This window comes from Scyliorhinus torazame, chromosome 6 (genome assembly GCF_047496885.1).
Source record: "Scyliorhinus torazame isolate Kashiwa2021f chromosome 6, sScyTor2.1, whole genome shotgun sequence".
NCBI classification, from domain to species: Eukaryota; Metazoa; Chordata; class Chondrichthyes; order Carcharhiniformes; family Scyliorhinidae; genus Scyliorhinus; species Scyliorhinus torazame.
The window spans coordinates 3219166-3247154 of record NC_092712.1 but is presented as its reverse complement, the minus strand read 5'-3'; the positions used below and the strand labels follow the sequence as shown (position 1 = coordinate 3247154).

Below are 27989 nucleotides of genomic sequence, written 5' to 3'. Positions count from 1 at the left end.
GGGCATAGCTTGAAGGTGAGAGGGGCAAGGTTTAGAGTAGATGTACGAGGCAAGTTTTTTTTACACAGAGGGTAGTGGGTGCCTGGAACCCGCTGCCGGAGGAGGTGGTGGAAGCAGGGACGATAGTGACATTTAAGGGGCATCTTGACAAAGTCCAAAGATGTGCAGGTTAGGTGGATTGGCCATGATAAATTGCCCTTAATGTTCAAAAGTGTTGGGTGGGGTTACTGGGTTATGGGGTGGAGGTGTTGATCTTGGGAAGGGTGCTCTTTCCAAGAGCCAGTGCAGACTCGATGGGCCAAATGGCCTCCTTCTGCACTGTAAATTCTATGATAAATTCTATGAAATTCTATGAATAGGATGGGAATAGAGGGATACGGACCCAGGAAGTCTAGAAGATTTTAGTTCAGACGGGCAGCATGGTCGGCACGGGCTTGGAGGGCCGAAGGGCCTGTTCCTGTGCTGTACTTTTCTTTGTTCTTTGAATGACGGAGCAGACTTGATGGGCCGAGTGGCCTAATTCTGCCTCTGTGTCTTATGGTAGCGTATGTGATGTAGTACATATGGATTTCAGCAAAGCCTTTGACAAGGTCTCACATGGGTGACTTATAAAGAAGGTAAAAGCACATGGGATCCAGGGTAACATAGCAAGTTGGATCCAAAAGTGGCTGAGTGATAGGAGGCAGAGGGCGGTGGTGTCAGGCTGTTTGTGTGACTGGAGACCCGTGTCCAGTGGCATACCACAGATCAGTGCTGGCTTCCTTATTGTTTCCACAAACAACACAGGACAATGTGGGGGAGAAGATCAGTGAGTTTGCAGATGACATGAAGATTGGCCAGGTGGTGGTCAGCGAAGCAGATGTTAGGTTACAGGAGGATACAGACGGATTGGTCAGGTGGGCAGATCAGTGGTAGATGGAATTTAACCTTGAAAAGTGTGAGGTGATGCACTTTGGAAGCAGTACATAAGATCAGGAGTAGGCCATTCAGCCCCTCGAGCCTGTCCCCCCATTCAGTGAGATCGAGGCTGATGTGACCTAACTCCATATCCCTTAATATCTTTGCTTAACAAAAATCTATCAGATTTAAAATTAACTGTTCCAGCTTCAACTGCTAATTGTGAGAGAGTTCCAAACCTCTACCACCCTTTGAGTGAAGAAGTTCTTCCGAACATCTCTCCTGAACAGTCTGGCCCTAATCTTTAGACTCTGCCCCCTAGATTTAGAATCTCAAACCCAGTGGAAATAGTTTATCTTTATCTACCCTTCTTTCCCGGTTAATATCTCAAATACTTAGATCGGATCATACCTCAACCGTCTAAATTCTGGTAAAAACAGGTCTAATTTGAGTAATTTCTCCTCCTAACTCAACCCCTGTAATCCAGGTCTCATTTTTGTAAACCTACGTTGCTCTAACTCCAAGGCCAGAATCTCCTTCCCACGGTGTGGTGCCAGAACTGCTCCCAGTGACTCCAAGTGGGGTCCAACCAGGGTTTTTATAAAGCTGCAACATAACCCGTGTCTTTATTTTCCAAACCTCTAGATGTAAAGGCTGGCATTCCATTCGCCTTTCTGATTATTTTTCATAGAAACGCAGAAGATAGGAGCAGGAGGAGGCCATTCGGCCCTTCGAGCCTGCTCTACCATTTATTATGATCATGGCTGATCATCCAAGTCAATTGTGCAGCAAGGTGGCACAGTGGCTAGCACTGCTGCCTCACAGTGCCAGGGTCCCAGGTTCAATTCCCGATTGAGTCACTGTCTGTGCGGAGTCTGCACGTTCTCCCCCTGTCTGCGTGGATTTCCTCCGGGTGCTCTGGTTTCCTCCCACAGTCCTAAGGTGTACGGGTTAGGTGGATTGGTCATGATAAATTGTCCCTTAGTGTGCAGGGTGTGCAGGTTAGGTTATGGGAGTAGGGAGGGGTGATTGGGTGAGCGGATATGGGTAGAGTGCTCGTTCGAAGGGCCGGTGCCGACTCGATGGACCGAATGGCCTCCTTCTACACCATAGGAATTCTATTCTATGAATAGCCTAATCCCATATCCTTTGATTCCCATTGAGTTTTTTTGCATTTGTTCCTGGCATTTTAAGGATCTATGCCCCTGAACCCCCAAGTCTCTTTGAACATCCACTGCATCTACCCTATTTCCATTTCAAAAGCTCTGCTCTATCTTTTTTTGGTTCAAAATGGAGAACCTCACACTTGCTTACATTAAATTCCATCCAAGCTGTTTACAATGTATCACCAGCAACTTTGGATATATGACTTTCTGTGCCACCATCCAAGTCATGATGTGGAGATGTCGGCGTTGGACTGGGGTGGGCACGGTAAGAAGTCTTACAACACCAGCTTAAAGTCCAACAGGTTTATTTGGAGCCACTAGCTTTCATAGCGTAACTCCTGCATCAGGAGGAACACTCACCTGAGGAAGGAGCAGCGCTCCGAAAGCCAGTGATTCCAAATAAACCTGTTGGACTTTAACCTGGTGTTGTACGACATCACCCATGTCATTAATGAATAGTGTGGAATTGAGGCCCCAACACAGATCCCTGTGGTGCCCCACTGCTCACCTCCTGCCAATTAGAGTAATTACCCATTATCCCCACTCTCTGTCACCTGCCGTTCAACCAGTTTCCTAACCAGATCAATAATTTGCCCTCAACTCCGTGGGCTTCCAACTTTGCTAACAGCCTCTCCTGTGAGACTTTATCAAATGACTTCTGGAAGTCCATATAAATGACATCCACAGACATTCCCCTGTCCACTACTTTGGTGACCTCTTCAAAATATCCTCAACCCTATCTCTTCCCCTCATAATTTTGTACACCAGTGACTTTACAGAGAAAACAAAACACCAAAGGAACAGGTTATACCATAGCTACTCACGTTGGCAGTGTCTTCAGCAGGTTTTCTCGCAGTTCCAGTGTCACCAGGTTGGCTAAGCTACAAAGGAACAGAAAGTGAAATGAAACGCATTGAAAGAAAGAGTGACAGACATGGCAGCTGCAGAATACCCCTGTCCCAGCTCGGTTTAACCCAGTCCATTCTCAATCAGTCATGCTGCAAATTGTTTCTGCCACCGCTGGAAACAGTTCACTTACTTCCCAATATCATTCGGCAGAGATTGCAGGGAGACGTCATTGAGGGAGAGGTGGGCAAGGATCCGTAACTGAGTGAATCCATCCGGCAGCCTGCAAGAGACAACGTGAACATGTGAGCGGGGTCGCGATGGCGGGAGGGAGGGGGGGGGGGGGGCGCACGGAGAGATGGATTTAGCAGAGGGGGCAGTGAACAGCGAGGCGAACCTAGATTATGCACAGTGAGGCAGACCCAGCAGTCTACTTTGGTGTAATTGTCCGACAAGACTAGACTCCTGGAGACCCCTGATAAGTTGCAGTGTCAAAAAAGCTTTGATATTTTGGATACTTTCATACACAATGTTTTCCGAGGGAATCATACAACAGTGCCCCGAATTTACTGCTGGGGTCAGTCCCCCACCTGGTCCCTGGATAAACGTTCCCCACATTCTATAGGGGTCAGTAAAATGAGGTGACCAGATGAAGAGGAATTTCTTCTCTCAAGAGGACAGTGAATCTGTGGAATTCCTCACCGCAGAGAGCTGTCGAGACCAGGGGCGGGATTCATGCTGCCCCCCGGTGATTCTCCTACCCAGCGGGGGGTCGGAGAATCCCGCCCCAGGTCTGTAACTACGTTCAAGGTTTGAGAGAGTCAGATTTTTAATCAGTCAGGAATAAAGGGTTCTGGGGTTACGTACGGCAGGATTATCAGATCAGATTGGACATGATCTCTTTAAATGGCGGAGCAGGCTCGACGAGCCGATTGCCCGACTGCTGTGCCAACATCTTATTGATTTCTCCCTTCAGCGTCCCACTCCAGTCTGTGTTATCCACACCAGGTGTCCCTTCGATGATTTCTTTTTTTTTGATTAATAAGGGGATCAGGGGTTATGGGGAGAAGGCAGGAGAATGGGAATGAGAAAATATCAGCCATGATTGAATGGCGGAGCAGACTCGATGGGCCGAGTGGCCTAATTCTGCTCCTATGTCTTATGGTCTTAATTTTTTTTATCGGGGCGAGGGAATTGCTGACTTGGCTAGCATTTATCCCTGCTCAGCTGACTTCCTGAACTGCTGCAGTCCATGAGGTACAGGGATATCCACAGTGCTGTTGGGAGGGAGTTCCAGGATGTTGCCCCAGCAACAGTGAAGGAGCGGCCGATATATTCCCCAGTCAGGGTGCTGAGTGACTTGGAGGGGAGCCTCCAGGTGGTGGGGTTCCCAGGTATCTGCTGCTCTTGTCCTTTTAGATAGTAACAGTTGATAGTTTGGAAGGTGCTGCCTAAGGAGCCTTGGTGAGTTTCTGCACTGCATCTGGTAGATGGTACACACGGCTGCTTCTGTGGATCGGTGGTGGAGGGAGTGAATGTTTCTGAATGGGGTGTCAATTAAGCGGGGCTGCTTTGTCCTGGATGGTGCTGACTTGCTCCAGTGTTCTTCTTAATAATAATAATAACAATCTTTTATTGTCATGTTATCAAGTTACTGTGAAAAGCCCCGAGTCACCACATTCCGGGTTCGGGAATTGAACCCGCGCTGCTGGCCTTCTTCGGCATTACAAACCAGCTGCCTAGCCCACTGAGCTAAAGCAGCTCCACTCACCCAACCAAATGCAGAGTATTCCATCACACTCCTGATTTGGATGTGGAGTTGAGCCCAGGAAGCGATCAGCCAGGATCTGAGTGACTGGCGGAAAGGCTCAAGGGCTGAATCGCCCATTTCTGCTTCTAATTCCTATGTTCCTATGACTTGTGCCTCTAAGCATTGTTACTGTACCTGGAGAGGGGATTCCCACTGAAATCAGCTATTTCCAGAGACTTGCAGAATTTAATGCTTTCAGGAATCTCTGGGATATCTGTGGAAACAAAAACAGCAAAAATCCCCCGACATTAATATGGGTCCTGACAGCAGATTCCTCTGAACAGGAAATCCAACAACACACAAATCACCTGGCCATGGTGCCAGTCAGTAATCACCGCAGATCCCTCAATACTGGCAAGGGATGGAGAGGTCTGTACGATGCATGGGATGGGCATTGGTGGCAAAAGCACACTGTATAGCACACACCGAGCAACAAAATAATGGAAGCACAAAGCCTGGAGCAGAATGGTTCAACTAGACTAATCAGCATTCTGGGCTAGTAACCAGCGACCCAGACCAGTAACCAGCAAGCCAGACCAGTAACCAGCAACCCAGACTAGACTAGTAATCAGCAGCCTGACTAGTAATCGTAGAATTCCTGCCGCGCAGGAAGCCATTCGGCCCTTCGCATCTACACTAGTCCTCTGAAAGAACAGCCTGGGCTGCACGATGTCGCAGTGGTTAGCACTGCTGCCTCACAGCACGGAGGTCCCAGGTTCGATCCCAGCCCCGGGTCACTGTCCGTGTGGAGTTTGCACATTCTCCCCGTGTCCGCGTGGGTTTCACCCCCACAACCCAAAGATGTGCTGGTGAGGTGGATTGGCCACGCTAAATTGCCCCTTAATTGGAAAAAAATAATTGGGCACTCTAAACTTGTTTTTTTTTTTTAAACACCCTACATGTATCCCCATAACCCCACATAACCTGATCATCTTTGGATAATAAGGGGAAATTTAGCACGGCCAATCCACCAAACCAGCAACCCAAACGAGATATCAGCAACTCAGATTGGTAATCAGCAACTCAGATTGGTAATCAGCAACTCAGATTAGTAATCAGCAACTCATCAACAACCCAGATTGGTAATCAGCAACTCAGATTGGTAATCAGCAACCCAGATTGGTAATCAGCAACTCATCAGCAACCCAGATTGGTAATCAGCAACTCAGATTGGTAATCAGCAACTCAGATTGGTAATCAGCAACTCATCAGCAACTCAGATTGGTAATCAACAACCCAGATTGGTAATCAGCAACTCATCAGCAACCCAGATTGGTAATCAGCAACTCAGATTGGTAATCAGCAACTCATCAGCAACCCAGATTGGTAATCAGCAACTCATCAACAACCCAGATTGGTAATCAGCAACTCATCAACAACCCAGATTGGTAATCAGCAACTCAGATTAGTAATCAACAACTCAGATTGGTAATCAGCAACTCATCAACAACCCAGATTGGTAATCAGCAACCCAGATTGGTAATCAGCAACTCATCAGCAACTCAGATTGGTAATCAGCAACTCAGATTAGTAATCAACAACCCAGATTGGTAATCAGCAACTCATCAGCAACTCAGATTGGTAATCAACAACCCAGATTGGTAATCAGCAACTCAGATTGGTAATCAGCAACTCATCAGCAACTCAGATTGGTAATCAGCAACTCAGATTGGTAATCAGCAACTCATCAGCAACTCAGATTGGTAATCAACAACCCAGATTGGTAATCAGCAACTCAGATTGGTAATCAGCAACTCATCAACAACCCAGATTGGTAATCAACAACCCAGATTGGTAATCAGCAACTCATCAACAACCCAGATTGGTAATCAGCAATTCATCAGCAACTCAGATTGGTAATCAGCAAGTCAGATTGGTAATCAGCAACTCATCAGCAACTCAGATTGGTAATCAGCAACTCATCAGCAACTCAGATTGGTAATCAACAACCCAGATTGGTAATCAGCAACTCATCAACAACCCAGATTGGTAATCAGCAACTCATCAGCAACTCAGATTGGTAATCAGCAACTCAGATTGGTAATCAGCAACTCATCAGCAACTCAGATTGGTAATCAGCAACTCAGATTGGTAATCAGCAACTCATCAGCACCCAGATTGGTAATCAACAACCCAGATTGGTAATCAGCAACTCATCAGCAACTCAGATTGGTAATCAACAACCCAGATTGGTAATCAGCAACTCATCAGCAACTCAGATTGGTAATCAACAACCCAGATTGGTAATCAGCAACTCATCAGCAACTCGGATTGGTAATCAACAACCCAGATTGGTAATCAACAACCCAGATTGGTAATCAGCAACTCAGATTGGTAATCAGCAACTCATCAGCAACTCAGATTGGTAATCAGCAACTCAGATTGGTAATCAGCAACTCATCAGCAACTCAGATTGGTAATCAGCAACTCAGATTGGTAATCAGCAACTCATCAGCAACTCAGATTGGTAATCAACAACCCAGATTGGTAATCAGCAACTCAGATTGGTAATCAGCAACTCATCAGCAACTCAGATTGGTAATCAGCAACTCAGATTGGTAATCAGAAACTCAGATTGGTAATCAGCAACTCATCAGCAACCCAGATTGGTAATCAGCAACTCAGATTGGTAATCAGCAACTCATCAGCAACTCAGATTGGTAATCAACAACCCAGATTGGTAATCAGCAACTCATCAACAACCCAGATTGGTAATCAGCAATTCATCAGCAACTCAGATTGGTAATCAGCAACTCAGATTGGTAATCAGCAACTCATCAGCAACTCAGATTGGTAATCAGCAACTCAGATTAGAATCAGCAACTCATCAGCAACCCAGATTGGTAATCAGCAACTCATTGGTAATCAGCAACTCATCAGCAACTCAGATTGGTAATCAACAACCCAGATTGGTAATCAGCAACTCAGATTGGTAATCAGCAACTCATCAGCAACCCAGATTGGTAATCAACAACCAAGATTGGTAATCAGCAACTCATCAACAACCCAGATTGGTAATCAGCAACTCATCAGCAACTCAGATTGGTAATCAGCAACTCAGATTGGTAATCAGCAACTCATCAGCAACTCAGATTGGTAATCAGCAACTCAGATTGGTAATCAGCAACTCATCAGCAACTCAGATTGGTAATCAACAACCCAGATTGGTAATCAGCAACTCATCAGCAACTCAGATTGGTAATCAACAACCCAGATTGGTAATCAGCAACTCAGATTGGTAATCAGCAACTCATCAGCAACTCAGATTGGTAATCAGCAACTCAGATTGGTAATCAGCAACTCATCAGCAACTCAGATTGGTAATCAGCAACTCAGATTGGTAATCAGCAACTCATCAGCAACTCAGATTGGTAATCAACAACCCAGATTGGTAATCAGCAACTCAGATTGGTAATCAGCAACTCATCAGCAACTCAGATTGGTAATCAGCAACTCAGATTGGTAATCAGCAACTCATCAGCAACTCAGATTGGTAATCAACAACCCAGATTGGTAATCAGCAACTCATCAACAACCCAGATTGGTAATCAGCAATTCATCAGCAACTCAGATTGGTAATCAGCAACTCAGATTGGTAATCAGCAACTCATCAGCAACTCAGATTGGTAATCAACAACCCAGATTGGTAATCAGCAACTCATCAACAACCCAGATTGGTAATCAGCAACTCATCAGCAACTCAGATTGGTAATCAGCAACTCAGATTGGTAATCAGCAACTCATCAGCAACTCAGATTGGTAATCAGCAACTCAGATTGGTAATCAGCAACTCATCAGCAACTCATCAGCAACTCAGATTGGTAATCAACAACCCAGATTGGTAATCAGCAACTCAGATTGGTAATCAGCAACTCAGATTGGTAATCAGCAACTCATCAGCAACTCAGATTGGTAATCAGCAACTCATCAGCAACTCAGATTGGTAATCAGCAACTCAGATTGGTAATCAGCAACTCAGATTGGTAATCAGCAACTCATCAGCAACTCATCAGCAACTCAGATTGGTAATCAACAACCCAGATTGGTAATCAGCAACTCAGATTGGTAATCAGCAACTCAGATTGGTAATCAGCAACTCATCAGCAACTTAGATTGGTAATCAGCAACTCATCAGCAACTCAGATTGGTAATCAGCAACTCAGATTGGTAATCAGCAACTCATCAGCAACCCAGATTGGTAATCAGCAACTCATCAACAACCCAGATTGGTAATCAGCAATTCATCAGCAACTCAGATTGGTAATCAGCAACTCAGATTGGTAATCAACAACCCAGATTGGTAATCAGCAACTCATCAGCAACCCAGATTGGTAATCAGCAACTCATCAACAACCCAGATTGGTAATCAGCAATTCATCAGCAACTCAGATTGGTAATCAGCAACTCAGATTGGTAATCAACAACCCAGATTGGTAATCAGCAACTCAGATTGGTAATCAGCAACTCATCAGCAACCCAGATTGGTAATCAGCAGCCCAGATTAGTAATCAGCAACTCAGATTAGTAATCAGCAACTTATCAGCAACTCAGATTGGTAATCAGCAACTCAGATTAGAATCAGCAACTCATCAGCAACCCAGATTGGTAATCAGCAACTCAGATTGGTAATCAGCAACTCATCAGCAACCCAGATTAGTAATGAGCAACTCATCAGCAACTCAGATTGGTAATCAGCAACTCATCAGCAACTCAGATTGGTAATCAGCAACTCAGATTGGTAATCAACAACTCAGATTGGTAATCAGCAACTCATCAGCAACTCAGATTGGTTATCAGCAACTCATCAGCAACTCAGATTGGTAATCAGCAACTCATCAGCAACTCAGATTGGTAATCAGCAACTCAGATTGGTAATCAGCAACTCATCAGCAACTCAGATTGGTAATCAGCAACTCAGATTGGTAATCAGCAACTCATCAGCAACTCAGATTGGTAATCAGCAACTCAGATTGGTAATCAGCAACTCATCAGCAACTCAGATTGGTAATCAGCAACTCAGATTGGTAATCAGCAACTCATCAACAACCCAGATTGGTAATCAGCAACTTATCAGCAACTCAGATTGGTAATCAGCAACTCAGATTAGAATCAGCAACCCAGATTAGTAATCAGCAACTCAGATTGGTAATCAGCAACTCATCAGCAACCCAGATTGGTAATCAGCAGCCCAGATTAGTAATCAGCAACTCAGATTAGTAATCAGCAACTTATCAGCAACTCAGATTGGTAATCAGCAACTCAGATTAGAATCAGCAACTCATCAGCAACCCAGATTGGTAATCAGCAACTCATCAACAACCCAGATTGGTAATCAGCAATTCATCAGCAACTCAGATTGGTAATCAGCAATTCATCAGCAACTCAGATTGGTAATCAGCAACTCAGATTGGTAATCAACAACCCAGATTGGTAATCAGCAACTCATCAGCAACTCAGATTGGTAATCAGCAACTCATCAGCAACTCAGATTAGTAATCAGCAACTCATCAGCAACTCAGATTAGTAATCAGCAACTCATCAACAACCCAGATTGGTAATCAGCAACTCAGATTAGTAATCAGCAACTCATCAGCAACTCAGATTGGTAATCAGCAACTCAGATTGGTAATCAGCAACTCATCAGCAACTCAGATTGGTAATCAGCAACTCAGATTAGAATCAGCAACTCAGATTGGTAATCAGCAACTCAGATTGGTAATCAGCAACTCAGATTAGTAATCAGCAATTTATCAGCAACTCAGATTGGTAATCAGCAACTCAGATTAGAATCAGCAACTCAGATTGGTAATCAGCAACTCATCAGCAACTCAGATTGGTAATCAACAACCCAGATTGGTAATCAGCAACTCATCAGCAACTCAGATTGGTAATCAACAACCCAGATTGGTAATCAGCAACTCAGATTGGTAATCAGCAACTCAGATTGGTAATCAACAACCCAGATTGGTAATCAGCAACTCATCAGCAACTCAGATTGGTAATCAGCAACTCAGATTAGTAATCAGCAATTTATCAGCAACTCAGATTGGTAATCAGCAACTCAGATTAGAATCAGCAACCCAGATTTCTAAGGCCCCAGCTTTTTCTCCCCTTGCCTCCCACAGTAACCTGGAATAGATCCCATTCGGCCCTGGGGACTTGTCTACCTGAATGCAATTTAGGATACTCAACACTTCCTCCTTTGATATACTGATGTTGTCAAGAGCATTCACACACCTATCCCTGACCTCAAATCCTGTCATGTCCTTCTCCCTGCTGAATATCGATACTAAGTACTCATTAAGGATTTCACCCACTACCTGAGGTGCCACGCATAACTTCCCTCCATTGACCTTGAGTACAGAAGAACAAAGAACAAAGAAAATTACAGAACAAAAACAGGCCCTTCGGCCCTCCCAGCCTGCGCCAATCCAGATCCTTTATCTAAACCTGTCTTCCATTTTCCAAGGATTGGGGGCAGCACGGTAGCATTGTGGATAGCACAATTGCTTCACAGCTCCAGGGTCCCAGGTTCGATTCCGGCTTGGGTCACTGTCTGTGCAGAGTCTGCACGTCCTCCCCGTGTCTGCGTGGGTTTCCTCCAGGTGCTCCGGTTTCCTCCCACAGTCCAAAGATGTGCAGGTTAGGTGGATTGGCCATGATAAATTGCCCTTAGTGTCCAAAATTGCCCTTAGTGTTGGGTGGGGTTACTGGGTTATGGGGATAGGGTGGAGGTGCTGACCTTGGGTAGGGTGCTCTTTCCAAGAGCCAGTGCAGATGGGCCGAATGGCCTCCTTCTGCACTGTAAATTCTATGATAATCTATGATTATCTATGATCTACTTCCCTCTGTTCCCCGCCCGTTCATATATCTGTCTAGATGCATCTTAAATGATGCTATCGTGCCCGCCTCTACCACCTCCGCTGGCAAAGCGTTCCAGGCACCCACCACCCTCTGCGTAAAAAACTTTCCACGCACATCTCCCTTAAACTTTCCCCCTCTCACCTTGAAATCGTGACCGCTTGTAATTGACACCCCCACTCTTGGAAAAGGCTTGTTGCTATCCACCCTGTCTATACCTCTCATAATTTTGTAGACCTCAATCAGGTCCCCCCTCAACCTCCGTCTTTCCAACGAAAACAATCCTAATCTACTCAACCTTTCTTCATAGCTAGCACCCTCCATACCAGGCAACATCCTGGCGAACCTCCTCTGCACCCTCTCTAAAGCATCCACATCCTTCTGGTAATGTGGCGACCAGAACTGCACGCAGTATTCCAAATGTGGGCCATGCTGTCTGCCTTCTTGACCACTCTATCGACCTGCGTTGACACCTTCAGGGTACAATGGACCTGAATTCCCAGACCTCTAGGGTTGTAATCTCGGGATTACTCCCTGTGCCACGTGCCAGTGAGGCTAGAAATAGGAAGATAGAGCAGCTAAACACGTGGCTAAACAGCTGGTGTAGGAGGGAGGGTTTCCGTTATCTGGACCACTGGGAGCTCTTCCGGGGCAGGTGTGACCTATATAAGGATGGGTTGCATCTAAACTGGAGAGGCATAAATATCCTGGTCGCGAGGTTTGCGAGTGTCACACGGGAGGGTTTAAACTAGTATGGCAGGGGGGTGGGCACGGGAGCAATAGGTCAGAAGGTGAGAGCATTGAGGGAGAACTAGGGAATAGGGACAGTGTGGCTCTGAGGCAGAGCAGACAGGGAGAAGTTGCTGAACACAGCGGGTCTGGTGGCCTGAAGTGCATATGTTTTAATGCAAGGAGCATTACGGGTAAGGCAGATGAACTTCGAGCTTGGATTAGTACTTGGAACTATGATGTTGTTGCCATTACAGAGACCTGGTTGAGGGAAGGGCAGGATTGGCAGCTAAACGTTCCAGGATTTAGATGTTTCAGGCGGGATAGAGGGGGATGTAAAAGGGGTGGCGGAGTTGCGTTACTGGTTAGGGAGAATATCACAGCTGTACTACGGGATGACACCTCAGAGGGCAGTGAGGCTATATGGTAGAGATCAGGAATAAGAAGGGTGCAGTCACAATGTTGGGGGTTTACTACAGCCTCCCAACAGCCAGCGGGAGATAGAGGAGCAGATAGGTAGACAAATTTTGGAAAAGAGTAAAAACAACAGGGTTGTTGTGATGGGAGACTTCAACTTCCCCAATATTGACTGGGACTCACTTAGTGCCAGGGGCTTAGACGGGGCAGAGTTTGTAAGGAGCATCCAGGAGGGCCTCTTAAAACAATATGTAGATAGTCCAACTCGGGAAGGGGCTGTACTGGACCTGGTATTGGGGAATGAGCCGGGCCAGGTGGTAGAAGTTTCAGTAGGGAAACATTTCGGGAACAGTGACCACAATTCAGTAAGTTTTAAAGTGCTGGTGGACAAGGATAAGAGTGGTTCTCAGGTGAATGTGCTAAATTGGGGGAAGGCTAATTATAACATTAGGCGGGAACTGAAGAACCTAGATTGGGTGCAGATGTTTGAGGGCAAATCAACATCTGACATGTGGGAGGCTTTCAAGTGTCAGTTGAAAGGAATTCAGGACCAGCATGTTCCTGTGAGGAAGAAGGATAAATACGGCAATTTTCGGGAACCTTGGATAACAAGAGATATTGTAGGCCTCGTCAAAAAGAAAAAGGAGGCATTTGTCAGGGCTCAAAGGCTGGGAACAGACGAAGTCTGTGTGGAATATAAGGAAAGTAGGAAGGAACTTAAGCAAGGAGTCAGGAGGGCTAGAAGGGGTCACGAAAAGTCATTGGCAAATAGGGTTAAGGAAAATCCCAAGGCTTTTTACACGTACATAAAAAGCAAGAGGGTAGCCAGGGAAAGGGTTGGCCCACTGAAGGATAGGCAAGGGAATCTATGTGTGGAGCCAGAGGAAATGGGCAAGGTACTAAATGAATACTTTGCATCAGTATTCACCAAAGAGAAGGAATTGGTAGATGTTGAGTCTGGAGAAGGGTGTGTAGATAGCCTGGGTCACATTGAGCTCCAAAAAAGACGAGGTGTTGGGCGTTTTAAAAAATATTAAGGTCGATAAGTCCCCAGGGCCTGATGGGATCTACCCCAGAATACTGAAGGAGGCTGGAGAGGAAATTGCTGAGGCCTTGACAGAAATCTTTGGATCCTCACTGTCTTCAGGTGATGTCCCAGAGGACTGGAGAATAGCCAATGTTGTTCCTCTGTTTAAGAAGGGTAGCAAGGATAATCCAGGGAACTACAGGCCGGTGAGCCTTACTTCAGTGGTAGGGAAATTACTGGAGAGAATTCTTCGAGACAGGATCTACTCCCATTTGGAAGCAAATGGACGTATTAGTGAGAGGCAGCATGGTTTTGTGAAGGGGAGGTTGTGTCTCACTAACTTGATAGAGTTTTTAAAGGAGGTCACAAAGATGATTGATGCAGGTAGGGCAGTGGATGTTGTCTATATGGACTTCAGTAAGGCCTTTGACAAGGTCCCTCATGGTAGACTAGTACAAAAGGTGAAGTCACACGGGATCTGGGGTGAAAATGAAATGAAATGAAATGAAATTCGCTTATTGTCACAAGTAGGCTTCAAATGAAGTTACTGTGAAAAGCCCCTAGTCGCCACATTCCGGAGCCTGTTCGGGGAGGCTGGTACGGGAATCAAACCGTGCAGCTGGCCTGCCTTGGTCTGCTTTAAAAGCCAGTGATTTAGCCCAGTGTGCTAAACCAGCTGGCAGGGTGGATACAGAACTGTCTAGGTCACAGAAGGCAGAGAGTAGCAATGGAAGGGTGCTTTTCTAATTGGAGGGCTGTGACCAGTGGTGTTCCACAGGGATCAGTGCTGGGACCTTTGCTGTTTGTAGTATATATAAATGATTTGGAGGAAAATGTAACTGGTCTGATTAGTAAGTTTGCAGACAACACAAAGGTTAGTGGAATTGCGGATAGCGTTGAGGACTGTCAGAGGATACAGCAGGATTTAGATTGTTTGGAGATGTGGGCGGAGAGATGGCAGATGGAGTTTAATCCGGACAAATGTGAGGTCATGCATTTTGGAAGGTCTAATGCAGGTAGGGAATATACAGTGAATGGTAGAACCCTCAAGAGTATTGAAAGTCAGAGAGATCTAGGTGTACAGGTCCACAGGTCACTGAAAGGGGCAACACAGGTGGAGAAGGTAGTCAAGAAGGCATACAGCATGCTTGCCTTGATTGGCCAGTGCATTGAGTATAAGAATTGGCAAGTCATGTTGAGCTGTATAGAACCTTAGTTAGGCCACACTTGGAGTACAGTGTTCAATTCTGGTCGCCATACTACCAGAAGGATGTGGAGGCTTTAGAGAGGGTGCAGAAGAGATTTACCAGAATGTTGCCTTGTATGGAGGGCATTAGCTTTGAGGAGCGGTTGAATAAACTCAGTTTGTTCTCACTGCAACGACGGAGGTTGAGGGGCGACCTGATAGAGGTCTACAAAATTATGAGGGGCATAGACAGAGTGGATAGTCAGAGGCTTTCCCCAGGGTCGAGGGGTCAATTACTAGGGGGCATAGGTTTAAGGTGAGAGGGGCAAGGTTTAGAGTAGATGTACGAGGCAAGTTTTTTTACACAGAGGGGAGTGGGTGCCTGGAACTCACTACCGGAGGTGGTGGTGGAATCAGAGACGATAGTGACATTTAAGGGACATCTTGACAAATACATGAATAGGATGGGAATAGAGGGATACGGACCCAGGAAGTGTAGAAGATTGTAGTTTAGCCGGGCAGTATGGTCGGCACGGGCTTGGAGGGCCGAAGGGCCTGTTCCTGTGCTGTACATTTCTTTGTTCTTTTTATCTCTCTGTACATCAACTTTTCCCAGGACTCTTCCATTGACCGTATAGTCCGCTCTTGAATTAGATCTTCCAAAATGCATCACCTCGCATTTGCCTGGATTGAACTCCATCTGCCATTTCTCTGCCCAACTCTCCAATCTATCTATATTTTGCTGTATTCTCTGACAGTCCTCCTCGCTATCTGCAACTCCACCAATCTTAGTATCATCTGCAAACTTGCTAATCAGACCACCTATACCGTCATCCAGATCATTTATGTATATCACAAACAACAGTGGTCCGAGCACGGATCCCTGTGGAACACCACTAGTCACCTTTCTCCATTTTGAGACACTCCCTTCCACTACTACTCTCTGTCTCCTGTTGCCCAGCCAGTTCTTTATTCATCTCGCTAGTACACCCTGAACCCCATACGACTTCACTTTTTCCATCAACCTGCCATGGGAAACTTTATCAAGCGCCTTACTGAAGTCCATGTGTATGACATCAACAGCCCTTCCCTCATCAATTAACGTTGTCACTTCCTCAAAAGAATTCTATTAGGCTTGTAAGACATGACCTTCCCTGCACAAAACCATGCTGCCTATCATTGATAAGTCTATTTTCATCCAAATGTGAATAGATCCTATCCCTCAGTATCTTCTCCTACAGTTTGCCTACCACTGACGTCAAGCTCACAGGTCTATAATTCCCTGGATTATCCCTGCTACCCTTCTTAAACAAAGGGACAACATTAGCAATTCTCCAGTCCTCCGGGACCTCACCCGTGCTCAAGGATGCTGCAAAGATATCTGTTAAGGCCCCAGCTATTTCGTCCCTCGCTTCCCTCAGTAACCTGGGATAGATCCCATCCGGACCTGGGGACTTGTCCACCTTAATGCCTTTTAGAATACCCAAAACATCCCCCTTCCTTATGCCGACTTGACCTAGAGTATTTAAACATCCATCCCTAGCCTCAACATCCGTCATGTCCCTCTCCTTGGCAAAGTACTCATCAAGAATCTCACCCATTTCCTCTGACTCCACACATAAATTCCCTCTTTTGTCTTTGAGTGGGCCAATCCTTATATACGAATAAAAGGCTTTGGGATTCCCCTTAACCCTGTTAGCCAAAGATATTTCATGACCCCTTTTAGCCCTCTTTATTGCGCGTTTGAGATTTGTCCTACTTTCCCGATATTCCTCCAAAGCTTCATCAGATTTAAGTCGCCTAGATCTTATGTATGCTTCCTTTTTTATCTTAGCTAGTCTCACAATTCCACCCGTCATCCATGGTTCCCTAATCTTGCCATTTCTATCCCTCATTTTCACAGGGACGTCTGTCCTGCACTCCAATCAACCCTTCCTTAAAAGACTCCCACATTTCAAATGTGGATTTACCCTTAAACAGCTGCTCCCAATCCTAGCTCCTGCCGAATTTTGTTATACTTGGCCTTTCCCCAATTTTGCACTCTTTCTTTAGGACCACTCTCGTCTTTGTCCATGAGTATTCTAAAACTTACGCAATTGTGATCGCTATTCCCAAAGTAATCACCGACTGAAACTTCAACCACCTGGCCGGGATCATTCCCCAATACCAGGTCCAGTATGGCCCCTTCCCAAGTTGGACTATTTACATACTGCTCTAAAAAACTCTCCTGGATGCTCCTTACAAATTCTGCTCCATCTACGCCTCCAACACGACATGTGTCCCATTCAATGTTGGAGAAGTTAAAATCTCCCATCACGACCACCCTACCCTGAGTGGGCCTACTCTTTCTCTTGCTACTCAACATACCATTTGCCTTCTTTACCGCCTGCTGTACCTGCATGCTTACCTTCAGCGACTGGTGTACGAGGACACCCAGGTCTCGTTGCACATTCCCCTCTCCTAATTTATGGCCATTCACTTAACAGTCTGCCTTTTCATTTTTGCCCATTCCCAAACACACACACACACACGCTCGCTCCCAAACACACACATACGCTCCTAAACACACACGCTCGCTTCTAAACACGCACACACACGCTCGCTCCTAAACACGCACACACACACTCGCTCCTAAACACGCACACACACACTCGCTCCTAAACACGCACACACGCTCGGTCCTAAACACACACGCATGCTCGCTCCTAAACACGCACACACTCGCTCCTAAACACGCACACACGCTCGCTCCTAAATACGCACACACGCTCGCTCCTAAACACGCACACACGCTCGCTCCTAAACACGCACACACGCTCGCCCCTAAACACGCACACACGCTCGCTCCTAAACACGCACACACACGCTCGGTCCTAAACACACACACACGCTCGGTCCTAAACACACACGCATGCTCACTCCTAAACACGCACACACATGCTCGCTCCTAAACACGCACACACACGCTCGCTCCTAAACACGCACACACACGCTCGCTCCTAAACACGCACACACACGCTCGCTCCTAAACACGCACACACACGCTCGCTCCTAAACACGCACACACACACTCGCTCCTAAACACGCACATACGCTCGGTCCTAAACACGCGCACACACACACGCTCCCAAACACACACTCGCTCCTAAACACCCACACACACGCTCGCTCCTAAACACGCACACACACGCTCGCTCCCAAACACGCACACACTCATTCCCAAACACACACACACTCGTTACCAAACAGACACACGCTCGCTCCCAAACACGCACACACTCGTTCCCAAACAGACACACTCGTTCCCAAACACACACACTCGCTCCTAAACATGCACACACATGCTCGCTCCTAAACACGCACACACATGCTCGCTCCCAAACACACACACACACACACTCGTTCCCAAACACACACACACACACACAGTCGTTCCCAAACACACACACTCGCTCCTAAACATGCACACACACACACACACTCGCTCCTAAACACGCACACACGCTTGCTCCTAAACACGCACACACACTCGCTCCTAAACACGCACACACACGCTCGCTCCTAAACACGCACACACACGCTCGCTCCTAAACACGCACACACGCTCGCTCCTAAACACGCACACACACGCTCGCTCCTAAACACGCACACACACGCTCGCTCCTAAACACGCACACACACTCGCTCCTAAACACGCACACACGCTCGCTCCTAAACACGCACACACGCTCGCTCCTAAACACGCACACACACACTCGCTCCTAAACACGCACACACACGCTCGCTCCTAAACACGCACACACGCACGCTCCTAAACACGCACACACACGCTCGCTCCTAAACACGCACACACACGCTCGCTCCCAAACACTCGCTCCTAAACACACACACGCGCTCGCTCCCAAACACACACACACACGCTCCCAAACACACACACACGCTCGCTCCCAAACACACACACGCTCCTAAACACACACACACGCTCGCTCCCAAACACACACACGCTCCTAAACACACACATGCTCCCCCCTAAACACACACACGCTCGCTTCTAAACACGCACACACACGCTCGCTCCTAAACACGCACACACACACTCGCTCCTAAACACGCACACACACACTCGCTCCTAAACACGCACACACGCTCGGTCCTAAACACTCACACACACGCTCGGTCCTAAACACACACGCATGCTCGCTCCTAAACACGCACACACGCTCGCTCCTAAACACGCACACACGCTCGGTCCTAAACACTCACACACGCTCGGTCCTAAACACACACGCATGCTCGCTCCTAAACACGCACACACACACTCGCTCCTAAACACGCACACACACACTCGCTCCTAAACACGCACACACGCTCGCTCCTAAACACGCACACACGCTCGCTCCTAAACACACACACACACGCTCGGTCCTAAACACTCACACACAAGCTCGGTCCTAAACACACACGCATGCTCGCTCCTAAACACGCACACACATGCTCGCTCCTAAACACACACATGCTCGCTCCTAAACACGCACACACGCTCGCTGTTAAACACGCACACACGCTCGCTGTTAAACACACACACACATGCTCGCTCCTAAACACACACACACACACGCTCGCTCCCAAACACACACACACATGCTCACTCCCAAACACGCACGCATGCGCACTCAAACACACGCACACGCTCGCAAACACGCACGCATGCGCCACACGCTTGCTCCCAAACATGCACGCATGCGTAGACTCCCAAAACACACACACACATTCGCTCCCAAACACACACGCTCGCTCCCAAACGCGCACACATGTGCATGCTCCCACACACGCTCATTCCCAAACACACACACACGCTCGCTCGCAAAAACGCACACGCTAGCTCCCAAACACGCACACATGCGCACACTCCCAAACACACACACGCACGCTCCCAAACACACACGCATTCACTTGCTCCCAAACACACACGCATGCACACGCTCCCAAACAGACGTGCATGCTCGCTCCCAAACACACACGCACGCTCCTAAACACACACGCATGAGCCACACGCTCGCTTCCAAACACGCATGCATGCGCACGCTCCTAAACACGCACACACATTCGCTCCCAAACATGCACGCATGCGCACGCTCCCAAACACACGCACACACTCGCTTCCAAACACACACGCTCGCTCCCAAACGCGCACACATGTGCACGCTCCCACACACGCTCATTCCCAAACACACACACAAGCTCGCTCCCAAACACGCACGCTCCCAAACACACACACGCTTGCTCCCAAACACGCACGCATGCGCACGCTCCCAATCACACGCACGCTCCCAAACACACACGTGCACGCACGCTCCCAAACACACACATGCACGCTCCCAAATAAACGTGTCACGTGTGCTCCCAAACACACACACAGGCATGCTCCTAAACACACACATGCGCACGCTCCCAAACACACACATATGCGCGCGCGCGCTCCCAAACACACATGCGTGCTCCCAAGCCCACGTGCTCGCACGCTCCCAAACACACACATGCACGTACGCTCCCAAACACACACACGCTTGCTCCCAAACACGCACGCATGCGCAGGCTCCCAAACACACGCGCACGCACGCTCCCAAACACACACGCACGCTCCCAAACACACACATGCACACTCCCAAATACACACACATGCGTGCTCCCAAGCCCACATGCGCTCGCTCCCAAACACACACAAGCACGCTCCCAAACACACACATGCACGCTCCCAAGCCCACATGCGCTCGCTCCCAAACACACACAAGCACGCTCCCAAACACACACATGCACGCTCCCAAACACACACGCACGCTCCCAAACACACACACGCACGCTCCCAAACACACACACGCACGCTCCCAAACACACACACGCTCGCTCCCAAACACACACACGCTCGTTCCCAAACACACACACGCACGCTCCCAAACACACACACGCTCCCAAACACACACATGCACACTCCCAAATACACGCGTGCCACCAAACACACACACGCGCACTCCCAAACACACACGCGTGCTCCCAATCCCACATGCGCTCACACGCTCCCAAACACACACGCGTACGCGCAAAAACACAAACTCACCATTGCGAGAGATGTCGAGCTCAACAAGCTGCATGAAGTTCGCGACCTCTGGAGGCAGCCTCTGGATCTCATTGTCACTAAGTCCCAGCTTCCGCAAGTTTAACAATCTGAAGAAAGGCTGGAAGACATGGAAATAGAAAGGGGTGTGAGTGTACTCGGGAGGAGGGAGTACTGTACACATTGAAGGCTGGTCTTCCTTGTGCAATTTACAGAGCATTCTGCATCCTCTCCCTCGATCTTCCTCTCTTGTCTCCTCCAATCTTGTACAGTTCACCCCCTCCCCAGTTACCTATTGCCATTCTGTACTCTCACATTCTCATCCTCCTTAATCATCAGACACCTCCCTCAACTGTCTCAAACTGCCCCCCTCACACACAATGAGATGTGCATTAAGTTGAAAGTGTTATGCTCACCCCTCCAAAACTATTTGCCCTGAAGAATGTTGTCACAAACTCAGAATGTCAACTCCATCAGTGTCACTCTGGAACCTGCTCAATCTCAGTCCTCTGTTCCAGTCAATCGCAGCCGGTCCAACTCCTTCACTCGTTCCACCGTCCCTCCAGCCTGAACAACCATTCATAGGAACATCAGGCCAACCAGCCCCTTCAGGCTCTTCATTATTCGCACAAATCAAGGGGATTAGAACCTCAATTTTATTTACCAACCTGATATCCTTCACCACCAAATCAGCCAGATAGACAGAATCTATTTCCTTTGATGAAAGAATCCAGAACAAGTGAAATAATCTTAAAATTCAAGCGAGGCCATTCTACAGTGAAGTCAGGAAGTGCTTGTTCACACAAAGGGCCTTAGAAATGTGGAACTCTCGCCCTCTCCCTGGCTGCTCGAATGATTGAAGCTCAAAGGCTAAGATGGACAGTGTGTTCGGAAAGCACATTGAAGAATATTGATCAAAACAGCTAAATGGACTTGAGGAAAAGGTCGGCTGTCAGCGAATTCCACTGGGAACAGCTGGAAGGCCGCAGTGGCGAGTTCAAAAGAAGCCCCACTCTGCATGAAGTGTTGGATCTGGGCCGTGCTCGTTGGCTTGTCTCACACCTCATTCAGTATGTGCCAAGAATGGAAATCAGAAACGTCTCTTTGCTGATACACCCATTGAGGAGTGCAGAATGGAATCATTATCCACGCCTCATTAACTCACACACTAATATATTCTCAGTGCCAGAGCTGGCAGATTAGCTGCAGTAACCTGAATTTCAAGCTCTCGAACAGGGCGAGTGCTGAGGCAAACGCCCACCAGCCTTCAGTTCCAGGCACCCACTTCAGGAAACAATATTGAGACACAGCACGGAACAAACTGGGCAAAATCTGGTCAAAGTGCATCTTGACAACACTGGGAATCATGGTCTGCACAGAATGGGCTGCACAAGTGTGAGCAGAAACCTCCCCCAATGGACAGCCTGTCGATCAAAAAGGGGCCCCTTCAGAGACTGCAGCCCCGATGGACAGAGGTAATCCCAACCCAGGAAAATCCCACTCACAGGACACGGGTAATCCCAGCCCAGGAAAATCACACTCACAGGACACGGGTAATCCCAGCTAACGAAAATCACTCACAGGACACGGGTAACCCCAGCCCAGGAAAATCACTCACAGGACACTGGTAATCCCAGCCCAGGAAAATCCCACTCACAGGACACGGGTAATCCCAGCCCAGGAAAATCACACTCACAGGACACGGGTAATCCCAACCCAGGAAAATCACACTCACAGGACACGGTAATCCCAGCCCAGGAAAATCACACTCACAGGACACGGGTAATCCCAGCCCAGGAAAATCACACTCACAGGACACGGGTAATCCCAACCCAGGAAAATCACACTCACAGGACACGGTAATCCCAGCCCAGGAAATTCCCACTCACAGGACACGGGTAACCCCAACCCAGGAAAATCACACTCACAGGACACGGGTAATCCCAACCCAGGAAAATCACACTCACAGGACACGGTAATCCCAGCCCAGGTAAATCACACTCACAGGACACAGGTAATCCCAGCCCAGGAAAATCACACTCACAGGACACGGTAATCCCAGCCCAGGAAAATCCCACTCACAGGACACGGGTAATCCCAGCCCAGGAAAATCAAACTCACAGGACACGGGTAATCCCAGCCCAGGAAAATCACACTCACAGGACACGGGTAATCCCAACCCAGGAAAATCACACTCACAGGACACGGTAATCCCAGCCCAGGAAATTGCCACTCACAGGACACGGGTAACCCCAACCCAGGAAAATCACACTCACAGGACACGGGTAATCCCAGCCCAGGAAAATCACACTCACAGGACACGGGTAATCCCAGCCCAGGAAAATCACACTCACAGGACACGGTAATCCCAGCCCAGGAAAATCCCACTCACAGGACACGGGTAATCCCAGCCCAGGAAAATCACACTCACAGGACACGGGTAATCCCAACCCAGGAAAATCACACTCACAGGACACGGGTAATCCCAGCCCAGGAAAATCACACTCACAGGACACGGGTAACCCCAACCCAGGAAAATCCCACTCACAGGACACGGGTAATCCCAGCCCAGGAAAATCACACTCACAGGACACGGGCAGCCCCAGCCCAGGAAAATCACACTCACAGGACACAGGTAATCCCAGCCCAGGAAAATCCCACTCACAGGACACGGGTAATCCCAGCCCAGGAAAATCCCACTCACAGGACACGGGTAATCCCAGCCCAGGAAAATCACACTCACAGGACACGGGTAATCCCAGCCCAGGTAAATCACACTCACAGGACACGGGTAATCCCAGCCCAGGAAAATCACACTCACAGGACACGGGTAATCCCAACCCAGGAAAATCACACACACAGGACACGGGTAATCCCAGCCCAGAAAAATCACACTCACAGGACAGGGTAATCCCAGCCCAGGAAAATCACACTCACAGGACACGGGTAATCGCAGCCCAGGAAAATCACACTCACAGGACACGGGTAATCCCAGCCCAGGAAAATCACACTCACAGGACACGGGTAATCCCAACCCAGGAAAATCACACTCACAGGACACGGGTAATCCCAGCCCAGGAAAATCACACTCACCGGACACGGGTAATCCTAGCCCAGGAAAATCACACTCACAGGACACGGGCAGCCCCAGCCCAGGAAAATCACACTCACAGGACACGGTAATCACAGCCCAGGAAAATCCCACTCACAGGACACGGGCAGCCCCAGCCCAGGAAAATCACACTCACAGGACACGGGTAATCGCAGCCCAGGAAAATCACACTCACAGGACACGGGTAACCCCAGCCCAGGAAAATCACACTCACAGGACACGGTAATCCCAGCCCAGGAAAATCCCACTCACAGGACACGGGTAATCGCAGCCCAGGAAAATCACACTCACAGGACACGGGTAACCCCAGCCCAGGAAAATCACACTCACAGGACACGGGTAATCCCAGCCCAGGAAAATCCCACTCACAGGACACGGGTAACCCCAGCCCAGGAAAATCACACTCACAGGACACGGGTAATCCCAGCCCAGGAAAATCACACTCACAGGACACGGGCAGCCCCAGCCCAGGAAAATCACACTCACAGGACACGGGTAATCCCAGCCCAGGAAAATCACACTCACAGGACACGGGCAGCCCCAGCCCAGGAAAATCACACTCACAGGACACGGGCAGCCCCAGCCCAGGAAAATCACACTCACAGGACACGGGCAGCCCCAGCCCAGGAAAATCACACTCACAGGACACGGGCAGCCCCAGCCCAGGAAAATCACACTCACAGGACACGGGTAATCCCAGCCCAGGAAAATCACACTCACAGGACACGGGTAATCCCAGCCCAGGAAAATCACACTCACAGGACACGGGTAACCTCAGCCCAGGAAAATCACACTCACAGGACACGGGCAGCCCCAGCCCAGGTAAATCACACTCACAGGACACGGGCAGCCCCAGCCCAGGTAAATCACACTCACAGGACACGGGCAGCCCCAGCCCAGGAAAATCACACTCACCGGACACGGGTAATCCCAGCCCAGGAAAATCACACTCACAGGACACGGGCAGCCCCAGCCCAGGAAAATCACACTCACCGGACACGGGTAATCCCAGCCCAGGAAAATCACACTCACAGGACACGGGTAATCCCAGCCCAGGAAAATCACACTCACAGGACACGGGTAATCCCAGCCCAGGAAAATCACACTCACAGGACACAGGCAGCCCCAGCCCAGGAAAATCACACTCACCGGACACGGGTAATCCCAGCCCAGGAAAATCACAGTTTACAGGACACGGGTTATCCCAGCCCAAAAATGAGAATGCGGACTATTATCTGATAGGAGACTAACAACGAAGGCACATGAACATGGGATACACAGGACCGTGAGATACTGTGAGGGGAATTACAGCTCAGGACATCCACACACACACACACACAGGTCAGGTTCGCAAACAACCCAACTATATGTGTGTGGGGGGGGGGGGGGAAGGGGGGTGAGTGGGGTTTGGTTATTGTGTGTGTGGGGGGGGGAAGGGGGGTGAGTGGGGTTTGGTTATTTTGTGTGTGTGTGTGTGTGTGGGGGGGTCAGTGGGGTTTGGTTATTGTGCGTGTGTGTGTGGGGGGGGGTTAGTGGGGTTTGGTTTTTGTGTGTGTGGGGGGGGGGTCAGTGGGGTTTGGTTTTTGTGTGTGTGTGGTGGGGGGGGAGGGGGGGGAGTGGGGTTTGGTTTTTGTGTGCGTGTGGTGGGGGGGGGAAGGGGGTGAGTGGGGTTTGGTTTTTGTGTGCGTGTGGTGGGGGGGGGGAAGGGGGTAAGTGGGGTTTGGTTTTTGTGTGCGTGTGGTGGGGGGGAAGGGGGGTGAGTGGGGTTTGGTTAATTTGTGTGTGTGTGGGGGGGGGTCAGTGGGGTTTGGTTTTTGTGTGTGTGTGGTGGGGGGGGGTGAGTGGGGTTTGGTTTTTGTGTGTGTGTGGTGGGGGGGAAGGGGGGTGAGTGGGGTTTGGTTATTTTGTGTGTGTGGGGGGGGTCAGTGGGGTTTGTTTTTTGTGTGTGTGTGGTGGGGGGGTGAGTGGGGTTTGGTTTTTGTGTGTGTGTGGTGGGGGGGTGAGTGGGGTTTGGTTTTTGTGTGTGTGTGGTGGGGGGGTGAGTGGGGTTTGGTTTGTGTGTGTGTTTGGTTGGGGGGGGGGAAGGGGGGTGAGTGGGGTTTGGTTATTGTGTGTGTGTGTGGGGGGGGTCAGTGGGGTTTGGTTTTTGTGTGTGTGTGTGGTGGGGGGGTGAGTGGGGTTTGGTTTTTGTGTGTGTGTGGTGGGGGGGTGAGTGGGGTTTGGTTTGTGTGTGTGTTTGGTTGGGGGGGGGGGGAAGGGGGGTGAGTGGGGTTTGGTTATTGTGTGTGTGTGTGGGGGGGTCAGTGGGGTTTGGTTTTTGTGTGTGTGTGTGGGGGGGGGGTCAGTGGGGTTTGGTTAATTTGTGTGTGTGTGGGGGGGGGGGTCAGTGGGGTTTGGTTTTTGTGTGTGTGTGGTGGGGGGGGTGAGTGGGGTTTGGTTTTTGTGTGTGTGTGGTGGGGGGGGAAGGGGGGTGAGTGAGGTTTGGTTATTTTGTGTGTGTGGGGGGGGGTCAGTGGGGTTTGTTTTTTGTGTGTGTGTGTTGGGGGGGTGAGTGGGGTTTGGTTTTTGTGTGTGTGTGGAGGGGGGGTGAGTGGGGTTTGGTTTTTGTGTGTGTGTGGTGGGGGGGTGAGTGGGGTTTGGTTTGTGTGTGTGTTTGGTTGGGGGGGGGAAGGGGGGTGAGTGGGGTTTGGTTATTGTGTGTGTGTGTGGGGGGGTCATTGGGGTTTGGTTATTGTGTGTGTGTGTGTGTGTGGGGGGGGATCAGTAGGGTTTGGTTTTTGTGTATGTGTGTGGGGGGGGCGGGGGGGGGGGTCAGTGGGGTTTGGTTTTTGTGTGTGTGTGTGTGGGGGGGGGAGTCAGTAGGGTTTGGTTTTTGTGTGTGTGTGTGTGTGGGGGGGGTCAGTGGGGTTTGGTTTTTGTGTGTGTGTGTGGGGGGGGGTCAGTGGGGTTTGATTTTAGTGTGTGTGTGTGTGGGGGGGGGTCAGTGGGGTTTGGTTTTTGTGTGTGTGGGGGGGGTCAGTAGGGTTTGGTTTTTGTGTGTGTGTGGGGGGGGGGTCAGTGGGGTTTGGTTTTTGTGTGTGTGTGTGTGGGGGGGGGGTCAGTGGGGTTTGGTTTTTGTGTGTGTGTGTGGGGGGGGGGTCAGTGGGGTTTGGTTTTTGTGTGTGTGCGTGTGGGGGGGGGGTCAGTGGGGTTTGGTTTTTGTGTGTGTGGGGGGGGTCAGTAGGGTTTGGTTTTTGTGTGTGTGTGTGTGGGGGGGGTCAGTGGGGTTTGGTTTTTGTGTGTGTGGGGGGGGGGTCAGTGGGGTTTGGTTTTTGTGTGTGGGGGGGGGGTCAGTGGGGTTTGTTTTTTGTGTGTGTGGGGGGGGGGTCAGTGGGGTTTGGTTTTTGTGTGTGGGGGGGGGGTCAGTGGGGTTTGGTTTTTGTGTGTGTGTGTGGGGGGGGGGGGTCAGTGGGGTTTGGTTTTTGTGTGTGTGTGTGTGGGGGGGGTCAGTGGGGTTTGGTTTTTGTGTGTGTGTGTGGGGGGGGGGGTCAGTGGGGTTTGGTTTTTGTGTGTGTGGGGGGGGGGTCAGTGGGGTTTGGTTTTTGTGTGTGTGTGTGGGGGGGGGGTCAGTGGGGTTTGGTTTTTGTGTGTGTGTGGGGGGGGTCAGTGGGGTTTGGTTTTTGTGTGTGTGGGGGGGGGTCAGTGGGGTTTTGTTTTTGTGTGTGTGGGGGGGGGGGTCAGTGGGGTTTGGTTTTTGTGTGTGTGTGTGTGGGGGGGGTCAGTGGGGTTTGGTTTTTGTGTGTGTGTGTGGGGGGGGGGGGGTCAGTGGGGTTTGGTTTTTGTGTGT

At 49.2% G+C, this 27989-nt stretch overlaps 1 protein-coding gene across 1 annotated transcript in view; it reads right to left on the bottom strand.

Moving 5' to 3' along the window:
- LOC140425665 (protein scribble homolog) overlaps nt 1–27989 on the bottom strand; it is a gene marked incomplete at its 5' end in the record, with an annotated part of 1618068 nt that overhangs the window by 1539034 nt on the left and 51045 nt on the right. Inside the window, 4 exon segments of the mRNA XM_072510160.1 lie at nt 2888–2944; nt 3103–3192; nt 4855–4933; nt 21055–21172. Of these exon segments, the coding sequence (XP_072366261.1) occupies nt 2888–2944; nt 3103–3192; nt 4855–4933; nt 21055–21172 (344 nt within the window).